A 14,332-nucleotide genomic window follows, 5' to 3' on the forward strand; every position below is an offset into this window, starting at 1 on the left:
ATCTTTTGGATTAAGGGAACTTTAATTTTATTAATAAACAAGTGTTAGATTGAGAAAAATAAACCTTTGGGTGCTGAAAGTCACCATTTTGAAGCAAAGGATGTCGTGTTCTTGATTAATGAAAAAAAAAAAAAAAAAAAAAAGGGAGCTCCCTTAATTAAACTTGACTTTTACTTAGAATGGTGGGGAAATAAAAGGGTTTCTTAAGTAGGATTAAAGGAAAAGTAATTCATATTAGTAAATTAATTAATTAATTATGGTGGGCCTTTGTCCTTTCTAGATAAACTAGTCAATGTACACCTACACATTGAGAGAAAATTTAATCCATGCATTAATTGTTAGGAAATTAATTCTGAGCCATCGATATTGTTATTAGGTATCATAATCATATATTGGTTGTTTTATTTATATGTGTTATTTATCTTTAAGTACATAAAATTAAACTCATCGCCTGTAGGTAGTACAGATAGTTGGGGAGAATTTGGTATAGTATGAATAGATACACAGTTTTAGGTTGATAACCGAGATGTTTAGGCCAGTTTACGTACACCTCAACTAATCTCTAGGGTTTATTGAACATCTTACAAACCCAAAGGACTAGATAAGTGGAACTGTTATTGTGGTAGGTGCCCCAAAGTTTGAACCTAAGAACTCAAAGAAGGGAATACGCATCCTTGACTGTTAGACCAATCCCTTATGATTATAATAGAGTCTCTTACGCTGAAATATGGATTAGACGTTAGATAAGTGAGAGTCAAACCTATAACTCAAGAGATAGATTGAAGAATTTGAACTTAAAAAAGGGCATTTGATTGACTCCTATATCATATAGAAAAGCAAAATAAACTCAAGAGAAAACGTATATGAGCTATGCATTAACAAAATTCTGCAAATTATTAAATAAAGAAAATGTTCAGAAATCGACCGGCAACTGGTGGGGAGAACGAGAAGGACATGTGGGCATGTAGTAGAAGATGAAGTACTTATAGTTTAGGTTAAATGTGGACCAAACGAAACCTAGATCGAATAAAGTCTCTTAAGGGAGAAGGAAAAAAGATTGATAGCAAAAGTCTTGTTTTTTTGGGTGGATATTCAATATAATATATTCTTCTATGCAATTTGATCGATTGCGAAGACAAAAGTCTTAACAAGAAGACACTCAGTGTTGGAGCTTTGATTTGGAAAGTAGCTACAGTTAATTTATTTGCATATTAGGTATAGCTCATGCCTCGTGCAAACTATTTAATAATAAACATATGTAATGTAGGAGACCTATAAGAGAAAATAATCCTATCATCAATGAATTACTTTATCTGTTTGGATCTCTTAGAATTGAATACGTAATACTAGAAATGATACTTTTTTCAACATAAAATGTACATCGAAAGTCATAAATCTTGTTTTTCAAAATATCATTTCCGGTGCGATACTTTATTCAGAAAACAATAATGCTAGACGTATAAAGAAATCTTATAAAGATTTCTATACAAAATGATATGAATGGAAGAGTGAATACAAAAAGTTATTCATAAATATTTATATATAAACTCATCATATTCACTTTTCTATTTATTTGCTGCCACATCATTTTATACAGAAATCTTCGTATGATTTATTTATACGTCTAGGATTATTCATTCAGAAAACTGTTGAGCCAATCTTGTCAAGGACAAAGTTACACAACGCAGAATGTAGCATCAAAAAAATTTATTAAAACCCTGACACAGAATGCATCACATATGTATTTCTACTAGTAGAAGTGTTTCATGATCAATTTAATTATTGGTGGTAGAGTTTCATGCGAAATAAAATATATAACAAAGTTAAATTATTAGGTAGAGAAAATTAGAAACCAAGAGAAAACAGAAGCTCAAAGCTACTTTTTTCAAGTGGGTTTATCCGAATTGATGTGGACAAACACTTGGTTAACTTAAGAAGAAATTAGAGAAAATCAATAAACAAAATATAGCCCAACTCACTTCAAGGTTGTGGTTATTATAGCATGGTTTTATAAATAAGTTTATGGCTAAAACGTGATCAATTTGCATGAAATTATTGGAGGAAAAATTTAAATTTCTTAAAGCAAAAGGAAAAATCATGATTAATTAAACTAAAGGGAAGGATTTGCTGCATAAAATCAAAGGCTTGATTGGCTGCAACTAAGTCAAAAAAAACAAAAACCCTAAGTGACAACCGTTAGGGATCTCTTGGAAAACAAGCATAGACATGAATAAATCAACATGAATATCAGAAGAAAACAAGAGAAAGCAAAAGATCATAGAGAGATAGTGTTAGGATTAGATAGGTTAACAAGAAAGAAAGAAAAATAAAAAAAAGTTGGTTGTTTGTTTTGACTTTGAAGAAATATTAAGAAAGAAACTCAGGGGGGTTCCTTGTCAAACTTGTATGGTGATTCTGTCTAGTAGCTTTCTTGATTCATCATTTCATAATCGGTAGTTATGAGTGGGTATGAATAAAGTGTTCGATTAGGGTAATAAAAATGGGATAGATTATGATATGATATTATTCTATTCTGTGAAATGTTAATGTCAAACTTTGGCCCTCCAATGGATTCTCTTGTCTTCCTTTCTGGTCTTTAGATCATTGCTTAAGTTTGAATGGAAAGTTTGTTGCATAAAATCATTGCCAAATAACAGAAATTATATTTGTAAAACCACCCTTTTGTTTTAATGAAATTTAACGTGGGAAATACAAAAAAAAAAAAAAAAAAAAAAAAAAAAATTGTTTAGGACAAGTGTTGCGAGAGTCATAAGTTTCTGTTTGAATGTGTTGTGACTACACAGATTTGTTTAACGTAAGATACGTGCAATAGGTGCATGATTGATGTTACAAAGACATGGCGGAATTGTCGTTGTTATAGGACAGTTTGGATAAAAGGTGTATTCGAATTATTGGATGGACATGGAGATTAATAGTTTTTGAGAAACAAATTACAGCTAACAAAATCAGAGCTTAAATTCAGAGCATGTCAGTAGACAGTTAAATGACCTCCCAACAAATGTTGATTGTGATGTAAATGGGAAGAATTGAGAGAAAATGACATAATAATCATGTCTTGTACTGGTCCAGCAAAAGAAAATTTGCACCAAACAGATCATGGAGACCCAACAAAACCTTCTTTTGGTCCCGTCAAAGAGTTCTTGCCCCTCTGGAGTTCAACATCCAACAACAATTTAGAGTCTATGCTGATATATACACATCGACTATAGATTAATTTACAAGCCACCAAACATGTTGATTTTTAGTATAGATACTGTAATATCTTGGATCCAATAAAATAAATATTGTTTGTTTTGAGTCTAAGTTTACACGATTGGCTTTTGGACTTCCTGCAGGTCTGCTTAACCCAAAACAGGTCTACACCGACTACCTTCTTCAGAAATAATTCCAACAATTGGCGCACGGATTTGCTTTTGGACTCAGTTTCAGAAGAAATATGAAGAACACTTACCTGAAGCCTAAAAGAAAATCCGTGCGGGCATGGGCCCAAAGCGGATGAGAAAAAACAATGCATACAGAACATGAATATATTGAACTACTAGTACAGTACTTCTGTATGCTGTAGACTGTTTGATATTGGTTCAGAGAAATTTGAGTGAAGCTAAAAGTTGTTGGTAAGATTATCAAGTTTACTTCGGTTTGAATTCAAGCTCCACCTCAGGATGAACTGAAGCAGCAGAAGCTTTACCCAGTAGTACTCAGTTATAGTTCACCTGTCATATCACATAAATAGTTGGTAATTCTTGGAAAATTTGAGTAGTCACTTGTGCACCCGACCAAAGATAGAGACCGAACAATAAAGAAGTGAAGCATCTTTTTTCTCTAGAACTTCAGTCAGTTTCAACTGATGAGTTGAAATAGCAAAATCATGAATACTGGGGAACTTTGTATTGATCATTTTCTTCTTTATAGGTGAATGAAAGTAACTTGTGGTCCTCGAAGAAGATTGAAATAAAGTAGTTTCAATGTGTTTAATGTGTTTGATTAAAAGTTCATAAGCTTGATGCTGAATGGTCAGAGCAATGGTGAAAGATAAACTAGCAAAGATTACTTGTAGCAAAAGCTGGAACTTAAACCTTTTTTCCAGCGAGTCAATCAAATATCAAAAATGTTCAGTTCTTCCTACTCAGCCTGGAAAAACTATTGGAATGGAATACGGGAACACCTCGAATAAATTGAAACAAACTGATATTTACAGACACAATAGACTCTAAAACACAAAATTAATATTCAAGAATGAAAGAATAGTAGTACTAGTCTCTACTCAACCTCCTAATTGTCTCTCTGCCAACTACATAGCTCATAACATTCGCGTTACTCACTTGTTGAAGGGACTGCAGCTCCTTCATCACCGGAACTGGTGGTAGCTGTCTCTGGTCTTATTTCTTCTAGTTGCTGCAGAACTTGTTGAACTTCCGGTCGTGCTGAGGGTGAAGGATCAACACAATGCAAAGCCAATTTCAGTGTGTTGAGCAACTCATCACCAATTATTGATGCATCCCTCATCAATTCTAAATCAAAAACTTCATTAGTCCACTCCTCCTTTACTATGGAGGCAACCCATTGAGGCAAGTCCACTCCATTCATTGCCTCGCCTGGAGACTTCCCTGTTAGGAGTTCCAACATGATAACTCCAAGGCTGTATACATCAGTTTTTGTGTTGGCTTTCTTGAGCTTTGAAAGCTCAGGTGCTCTGTAGCCTAATGCGCCTGCAGTTGCAATCACATTTACATTAGCTGCAGCAGTCATTAACCTGGACAGGCCAAAATCTGCAATTTTAGCATTTGTACTCTCATCAAGGAGGACATTGGTTGATGTCAGGTTCCCATGCATAATGTTCTCATGATTGTGAAGGTAGAGTAGGCCTCGCGCCGTGCCTCGAATGATTTTCATCCTTGAGGGCCAATCAATTGATGTGTCAGGCCCTCGAACTGCAACAGAAGAAACAGATTATTAGCTTCTAAATTGAAGTATCTAGTAAATGAACAACTAGGAATTTAACTAAAGTCTACATTTTACTTACCATGGAGAAAAGTTGCAAGACTCCCTCTAGGCATATAATCAAAAACAAGAAGTTTCTCACCCTTTGGGCCCATGTAATAAGCCCTTAGAGCCAAAAGATTTGGATGCCTTATTTTGCCAAGCAAATTAACTTCAGCTTCAAATTCTCTCTGACCTTTTGTTATCTTTTCTCGCAATCTCTTCACTGCAACTTGACTACCATCCTCCAGAGTTGCCTTATAGACAGTGCCATAAGTACTCTTTCCCATGATTTCTGCAGTCGCACACAAAAGGTCATCGGCTGTAAAAACCAATGGTCCATCAAAATGGACCAATTTGCCCCCGGTCTCTCCACCAGCTTCGACTTCACCAGCTTCAGGTGAAGCCCCCTTTTCGCCCCTTGCTGCAGCAGCCCTTGATGTTGTGGCTTGACCATCCTTTTCTTTTGATGCAGTCCTTCTCCTTATCAAACAGCAGAGCAAAATGCACACAAGGATAAGCAAAACTATAAGAAGAGCTCCTGCTGCAATGAGGATTATATCTTTTGTACTTAATTTTCTTCCATGAGACTTTGGTTTCTCAGCGGGTGCACCTGGAACATTTGAAGAAGGTGCTGGAGAAGGACATGGAGCTGACCCACTAAACCCACATAACTGAATATTCCCCACAAAAGAACTTGAATTGAACTTTTGTGAGAGAGAAGTAGGGACAGGACCTGAAAGGTTATTGTAAGAGACATTGAAGGAACTAAGACTTCTTAAATTGGCAAGAGAATCCGGAATTTCTCCACCAAGCTTATTTTGTGACAAATCAAGTTGTGTAAGTGTGGAAATGTTTCCAATACTTGAAGGGATGTTACCACTAATTTGGTTTCTTTTCAAGTTAAGAACAGAAAGGTTATGTAACCCACCAAAAGATTCAGGGATTTGGTTATTAAGGTTATTATTCTCCATATTTAATGAAACAAGTGAGGAGAGATTGGAGAAACTGTCAGGCAAGCTTCCATTAATGGCATTATTTGAAAAATCTAGAGTCCTAAGCCTGGAAAGCTTGCCTATTTCATCTGGAACAGCTCCAATGATTTGGTTATGACTAAGTGAAAGCTCTTGAAGCTCACTTAGCTTTCCAAAAGAGACAGGAATGGTTCCTGAGAGGGAGTTGTGATCAATGGTTAAGTACCGAAGTTGAAAGAAGCTATTCTTTTGAGGTTCACCCCAAGAATCAGGAATGGAACCTGAAAGGTTGTTGTGTTGTAGAGAAAGAAAAACAAGTGAAGAAGAGCGAGTGAAACTAAGAGGTATTGAACCCGACAATGAATTGAAGCTAAGATTGAGTCTATAAAGCTTGGTAGAGTTTGCCAGACTAGCAGGGATAGTCCCAATAAGTGAGTTATTAGTAAGGTCAAGAGTTTGCAGAAGGGGACATGAGCCTAAAGAAGGAGGAATTGAACCTGAGAGACGATTATTGAAGAGTTGAACACCTCTAAGATTAGGGAGAATCCCCAATGCTTGAGGAATTGAACCACCAATGCGGTTATCATGAAGACTTAGCTTTCGCAGCGCTTGAAGTTGACCAATTTTTTCAGTTATTTGGCCTCCTAATCCCTTCCAAGGAAGCTGGATTACAATAACTTGTCCTTGAGCACATTTGATACCAATCCAACCGCCAGAACAAGCTCCATAGCCACTATCGTTCCAGCTCCTCAAGAACCCTTTAGGATCAATCAGCTCATGTTTAAAAGCTTGTAGAGCTTGAAAATCAGCTTCAGTGACAATAATCCCATCCCAAGACTGGCTCGAAACAGGTTGAATAAAACAACAAACGAACAAGAAAAGATAAACATTATAAACCACTAACTCCTTCCACTTCTCCTTCTTCTTATTAAGCCAACGCTCAAGAATCTCAAAAGGGTATTTGTTAAAACAAGTAACACTCTCACTTTCACTCTCCATTCCCCAACCTAAGAAAGAACAAAACAATTCTAAGAAGAAGAAGAAGAAGAAGAAGAGAAATGAAATAGTTAAACAAGAGGGTGTAAGAGGGGTTTTGTAGAGTGAGTAAGAGAGAGAAAGCACATGAAAACCCTGTGAGAGAGAGGGAGAGAGAGAGAAAGAGAAGGGACATACACTGTATCAGGCAGGTGAGGGCAATAAGAGAGCAGAGGCTCCATCCCTCTTCTCTTGTTGTTTTTACAAAACCAGAAGGCAACAAGTGCAACGGCTAGTTTTCATCTACTCTTCTCTCAATACAATTAAAAACCCTTGACCAGTTCATGTTTATTGCCACCCAACCGCTCCTCCAACGGCTATCTTTTTCGGGGATCTCATAAACAAATATTATAATTTACTAAGATTAATTAAACCATAAATTACAGAACTTGACTGGTTTAGAAGATAGTCATAATCAACATAATACCTTTAGCTTGGAGTTTGTTTACGACTGCTTTTGAGACGGCCATTAGTACTTTTTTGAGAGGCACTTTTAATATTATTATAATGTTTGTTTTTATGAAGAAGACCATCGCCACCAGGCTAATCAAGGTGGGGTTTGAATTTAAGAGGAGGGTTTAAAATGAGGTGACTGCCGTTTTGTCTTGTACCAATGTGAGATTCTCCTGAGAAAGTGGGTCCTTTTTGTTGAACACCGTTGGAAACTTGCACACGAGTGGTTACCTTTACTATTTAATGACAGGGATCCGGAGCCCAGTTTGTAATTTGTGAAAGGCTCCATTTTTTCCAACTCTGAAACACAAAGTCATCATCTTCATGTTATTTGATGATGCCCGCTGACATTTGACTGGTCCAAATCGGAGGTCCGTCACCTTCCGCTTTAAAGTTTAAACTACAATAATATTGGACTAAAAAGTAAAAATAAATCAAACAAATATTTTTATACAAATTGATATTATAAAAAATAAATAAATATAAAAAATCAAATTTATCGTATTTATTTTTTTATTCATTTTCTATCTCATCAATTTGTATAGAAATAATTGAAAATTTATTTGTATATTTAGTATTACTCCTTAAAATTATTGCTCCGTGGCTGTTTGAGTGATTAAACAACATAATTTGCAATTTTGCATTGAAAATCAATACTTTAAGACAAACAAAATTCAAAAATAAATAAACTTAAAACTATGACTCCATCATTCACTTAGACCATCTCTAACCACAAATATTAAATTGGTACAACTTTCACACCATTTTACTACTGCATCTCCAACTCATTATACCAAAAAAAAAATATATATATATTCTCTTTTTTTTACTTTCTATTAATTCTCAACAATTAATTTATTTCACTAATTATTTTTCTATATATTAATTAAATGTTAGAAATAATATATTTTATTAATTAATTACTATTAATAACTTTAAAAATTATACTAATTTAATAAAATTAATTTATCATATCAATTTTAGAAGATCTAGAACTAATGTACTAGAAAACTAAATTGTTATTCTAGTTTGCGTAATATTTTTTTTTAACTTTAGTGTTTTCTAAATTAATACTAATTTATTTTGATTTATTAAAGTTTAATATTTATATTATAATGAAGTTTTATTTTTTATTTTTTATTATTTATTGAATTATATAATTATTATAAATTTTAACATAAATAATAATTAAATTATTATAAATACAAGTTAAAACAATTATATAAAAAATAAAATAATAAAAAATGTTTTGAATAGATGAATAATATCACATCAATCCATCAAATTTGATATAATACTATTTATTAGCTACATCACTTTGACGTGACTACCAAATTTAATGATATGATACTATTTATTTACATCAATTTAACCCATATCAATTTGACATGGCATTTGATGTTTGGTTGGAACAAAATTTGGACACCAATTTGTTGTCCTATTAGAGATGCCCTTACGAACCAAGTAATCAATTTCGAGTAATACTACACATACATCATTTTCATACAACATTTTTCATATAACATTATGTGGTAAGATATGATTGACTAATTTAAAGTTAAAATTAAACTTTCATCCAATCATATCTTGCCACATAATGTTGTATAGGAATGATGTATGTGTAGTATTATTCATCAATTTCAAACAAATCAAAGAGTGCAGGGTAAAATAATTCATAATGATAGTAACTCTCAAAATCCTGTATAACGGATGTTCAATGTTACCCAAGGTTCAAACCATTGGATTTATATACAAAATCTGCTTTTTTTCTGGGGTTAAGCGTAACCGTACAAGGAGAGAAGAGACTAATCGAAAAGGCCAAATGTTTGATTAGAACACAGAGCTCTATACCTCGTTTCCGGCGCAAGAAAATTTACAAGGAAATAAACCAACAGTAACAAACTGCTTGTCAAACAGACGGTGAAAAGTTCAGCATTTACAGGGTTATAATATTTTACCAAGTTTTTTCAAATGGAGTACAAAGATATAGTAGAAACTAGAAACCCTACAATTAAATAGTAATGTTACCTCCCACCACCCTTTACTCTATTTTTATTACATCATGACTCATATACCACATTCACACAAAATTTTAATTATTTTAAATTTTTAATATTATAATAAAATTATTATTAATAAAATGATCATAGTGTAATAAAAATGATGTAAAAAGTGGTATAAAGGTAGCATTACCCAAAACTAAAAAGGAATTTGCTGTCCCTCACTGGCCCAGTAAAGGCTATTGAAGTTGCACCTGCAAAGGTAAACGTGCTGATCAGCTGCCTCTTACTACTGACTACCGGACCAACAATGAAAGAATGTCCAACTTCAAAACTTACATAGACTTGTGCTTAAGAGCTAAGGCGAACCATAATCAAGTATGAAGAAGGTACAGAATTACATACATGGCAAGCAAACGAAGCTAGCAGTTCTTGCAAAGCTAGAAAGAGGATTAAACCACCAGAAACACTCCCAACATTCAATTTAAGACAAGACAAACCCACAAGCAAATTTTAAGAACTTTCCAAACCTTGTCGGTTGCACCTTCCCGCAGCATCAATTCTAAAAGAATCTGGCTTAACCATCAAATACCAAACAATTAATATGAACAATATTATAAATCAGTATAATTTTTTACATGTAGCCCATCAATTAGAGATCTACAGATGATAGCTCCTTTAGACAAACCATTGAACATCTCCAGAATTCAAGATCTATAATCTAGGACGTACCATTGAACAACTCAAGAATTCCAGACATATAATCTAAGACAAACAATTGAACATCTCCGGCTCAATCAGATCATCAAAAGAAAAACCAAGATCATAATGGCCTCCCTGAACTAAGAACAATGTAATGCTCATGGGCAAACTACATTAACTCAACAATCTACTTGTCCATATGAAGCATCTCTACAGATTAAGTCAGGTCTCACAATCAAGAACCTAAACAGCCACCTATACATTCAAACCCAGTCCTATGAGCTTCTCTTTATCAGCTTATTGGCACGTATATGCTCCCCTTCTCCTACTTAAAATTTATAAATATCGAACCCTCATTTGTAATATAATATAGTCCAAAGACAAGAAAGAAAAAACAGAAAAAGGTAAAAACCTATCTCAATAGATAAAAATAACACAATTGGAGCAAATAAAGCATTACTCCTAAATGTGGATTCAATTCCCACTTCAGTTGCTTATAAATCAGTCCAAATCGTGTATAAAAACATCATTATCGCAGTACTAACGAACTCAAACAAACAACCTGTGTACAAATGACAATACAACACAATCATTTTCATCCCACAGTCCCGCTCAATGTCATTCAACATGCCAGCTGCATTGTTAATCTATCCTATACATACGTGTTAAATCCAACCAAGTAGAACCCACCACAGCATGCAAATCGAAACCCTATTACACCTGAAATCTCAGTCCGATCATAAAAACAAAGACAAACACAGCTTCACTACTCACACTACTCCACTACCTTAAAACTAAAATTATTCCATGAGAGTATAAGTAAATGCGAAACCATAAATTACAGTTAACAAAAGAGAACTACATAAGATCCAAAGTAGGCCCCATAAATTGAATGACTCAGATTGATTTCATTTGAACCATTTCCCTTAAAATTAATATCTTGCATTTCAATAGCAAAACTGAAACCATACAAATGAAAAACAAAAACATCCAAACGTTACAAAAATCCTACCCCGATTCCTGCCTAAAAAAATCATGGATTAACCATACACGTTGAAGTCGTGATACGCCGGAACGACAGTTTCAGACACGTCCGGCGACGGCAGGGGCGGCAGCTGAGGCGGCGGCGCCGCCGAGGAAGGATAGGAATCCAGAGTTAACCGGCTCTTGGTCGTCCAAGAACAGATCCTCAGGGACCCTAAAAGCTCCATGTGCACACACAATCGCAGCTCCGATCATCAACGCCGAGATCAACAAAGATCCAACCGTCGTCAAGAACACGACGACAATCGTCAACAAAACCAACACTCCAAGCGTTTCGCGTTCAGAGAACGTACGACCGAAGATGACCAGAGGCTGATCCGACGGTCTGAAAAGGTAGAGGAACATCCATGCGCCGAAGAGGCAAAGAAGGACGAGGAGAGAGAAAGGATGTGATAAGAGAGAGAAAGCGAGTACGAGAACGAGTAGGGTAACGTAGTTGACTTTGAAGTAGGAGAGGTTTTTCCGTATCCGAGAGTAGGCTTCGGAGAGGGAATCGGGCCGGGCCATGGCGCTTCGGTCTACAAGTTCGTACCATGGCCGACGTTGAGAGAAGCCGTGACGGATGAAGGAGGACAAGCGTGAAATGAACGCGCGGAAGGCTGGGGTGGCGATCGGTGGTTGGGACTGAGCGTTGGGTTGAGAGTTAGAGACTGGGATTGTCGGTTGGGCGGCCATTTCTGGCGCGTAAAAGTTGGGGTTGGTGGGGCGTGAGGTTGTACAGTGGAGCGAGAGATTTGGGATCGAGAGAGAAAATAGTTACCGTGTCAGCCGTGCCAAAATTTTATATATAGTGAGAGGTGTAATTGTGTGTATTGCAACTCATGGTATTATTATGAATCTAGATCTCCTTTGGAATTTAGATCACGGTACTAGTGATCACCGTCAAATTGTGTGGTCACGATGTTTTCTACTCATAATAAATATAGTCAAATTTCTTAACATCTTTAAGCAGATTATTTTCCAAAAGAANAAAAAAAAAAAAAAAAAAAAAAAAGAACTTTTACCTTCATGGTTACGAGGCTCATAAGAAAGAGAAACTCTGGAACAAGAACATAGATAAAAGAAGGAGAAGAAGAGAATAAAGTGGTGGTTCAAAATGGCCATGGCGGTTAAAAAAGAAAAGCTAGCTAATAAGCTATGGAATGGAAACTTTTTTAACTGAAACTGATGATGATGAAGATGATCATGAAGGAAGGCGAAGGTTTTTTTTTTTTTTTTTTTTTTTTTCAAGGCCAAACAGAACTTAATTATTTGCTTAACTGGATTAAGTTCGATTTTTTAATCAGATAATTCCGGATGCTTTACGGCCTTCACTCTTTGATCAAGCTTTATGGGAATGTTTTCCCCCATAATCCACTCAGCATTTACTTGTATGAATTCAATCACAACTCAATTATTGTCTTTCCTAGACATTTTAAGAGATTCATGATTATGCAAAATGACGGTATGCGGACTCTTATATCACAACTCAATCTTACAAATTTTTTTCACAACCCTGATACGACAGCTCACAATTTACTAGACTGGACCCATATCGAACAAGCATGACCTATTTATAGACTAACAAATTACGAGCTGTCACGTTAAGATTGTAAGAGAAAGTTTGTATGTGTAGTATTACTCATGTTATGTGCACAAGTGCAAGAAACAATGAATCATCAATCTTTCAAGCTCTTCAGATAAGCACCCAGTTGGCCAGTTCAACCATTAGACGACTACTCGGATATGCAAACTCCTCATATTCAAGCATATTTCATCTAAGGGATGGAATGTTTAACTTTAATCTTTGCACCATACCAACTTGAACGATGATTAATGTTTCAGATTATTGTCAAAGTGCAAGTTTGTAATAATATTTACAATAGTTATCTTGTCTAAACAAAAAAGTTAAAAGTTAGGAAGAAATGTTGACCCTCAAAGAAAAACGGTCAACTAAAATTGGATTATATTGATATACAGTGTTGAATGGATAAACGTTATTGATTTCATTTTAATCTTTAAATTCGATGTTCAATACTTAAAAACAACTTTTTAGTCTTAATACGATAACTTGTTTTCCAAATCGTTAGCTTTTTCTATGGCATCTACATTAACAACTTTCTTTTGAAAGTTGAAGCTTATAAAAATGAGACTTAATTATCTCTTGTCTTCCTTAGGGTTTAAGAAAGTATTAACAAAACCTCATAAGTATTAAAAACCATCAACTATATCCCCTCACTTCTCATGAGCAGTGTCGTAAGACCCGGACCAGGCCTTGACCTAGTCAAGAGGCCCATTCCCAAGTCCGTCGGTCTGACCGATTGGACTGATCGATCAAACCGGTAATGTTAACGTGACATATTGTTATTTGAATTTGGATTTAAATTTGGACTTTCGATTTATTTTATTTATGTTACATACTGTTATTTGGACTTTGGATTTGGATGAAATTATTTTGGAAATTTATTAGAATTTTTAATTTTATTATCCCATGCTAACGTTATGTTGATACCACTGGTTCGATTCTTTGATCTGGCAGTTGAATCAGCAATTCGACATTGTTCTGCCGGTTCAACCCCCAGTCAATCTGATCCAATTACTATAATCGGCCTTTACGATTTACTCGGACTGGATAAGGGTCTGATTCTTGAGCGAACTGGTCCAACCGACCGATCCGATCCAGGTTTTAAAACAGTGGTCATAAGTATACCATGGTTTTGCTACGTCTCTTTAAACCTTTAGGGAGGTGAGAGACAATAACATTAAAATGAAGTTCCTTCGCCAATCATATCTTTATATCTAATCTTCTACTTCCTTGTTTTGCACTCAAGAAAGTTTCCATTTATGATTACAATGGAAATTCCTTCTTTTAAGATTTATCGTTTGGGATGTCTCCATTACAAACTAGTTCACTGCATACAGGAATCAAGGTATCTTAATATAATTTTTTTCTTGTATAGTTATCCATCTTTCAGGTTTCTTCCTCAACACAAAAGTATGTTTTTAGTTAAAGCACCTAACTAATATATGCTTCACTTTTTGACTTTCTTCCCCATAAGAATCTTACCTTTACTTCCAACTCATTGATGGTTGAGTCTTTAAATATGAAGATCATTTTGATGAAGTCCTTACAGAGAGAAGGAA

At 35.0% G+C, this 14,332-nt stretch overlaps 2 protein-coding genes across 2 annotated transcripts; both read right to left on the minus strand.

Annotated features, from left to right (window-relative positions):
* Nucleotides 1-4,305: 4,305 nt before the first annotated feature.
* Nucleotides 4,306-6,974, minus strand: LOC116111657 (probably inactive leucine-rich repeat receptor-like protein kinase IMK2). Its single transcript, XM_031397808.1, has 2 exons — nt 5,045-6,974; nt 4,306-4,952 (listed from the first exon to the last, which is right to left on the minus strand). The coding sequence occupies exons 1-2, from the start codon at nt 6,972-6,974 to the stop codon at nt 4,336-4,338; spliced, it is 2,547 nt and encodes an 848-aa protein (XP_031253668.1). The 3' UTR covers nt 4,306-4,335.
* Nucleotides 6,975-11,040: 4,066 nt separating this feature from the next.
* On the minus strand, nt 11,041-11,899 carry LOC116111672 (PRA1 family protein B1-like). Its single transcript, XM_031397816.1, has one exon. The coding sequence runs from the start codon at nt 11,882-11,884 to the stop codon at nt 11,249-11,251; it is 636 nt and encodes a 211-aa protein (XP_031253676.1). The 5' UTR covers nt 11,885-11,899; the 3' UTR covers nt 11,041-11,248.
* Between the last annotated feature and the right edge of the window lie 2,433 nt (nt 11,900-14,332).

The sequence above is a fragment of the Pistacia vera genome, unplaced genomic scaffold (genome assembly GCF_008641045.1).
Source record: "Pistacia vera cultivar Batoury unplaced genomic scaffold, PisVer_v2 Contig648, whole genome shotgun sequence".
Classification (NCBI taxonomy): Eukaryota; Viridiplantae; Streptophyta; class Magnoliopsida; order Sapindales; family Anacardiaceae; genus Pistacia; species Pistacia vera.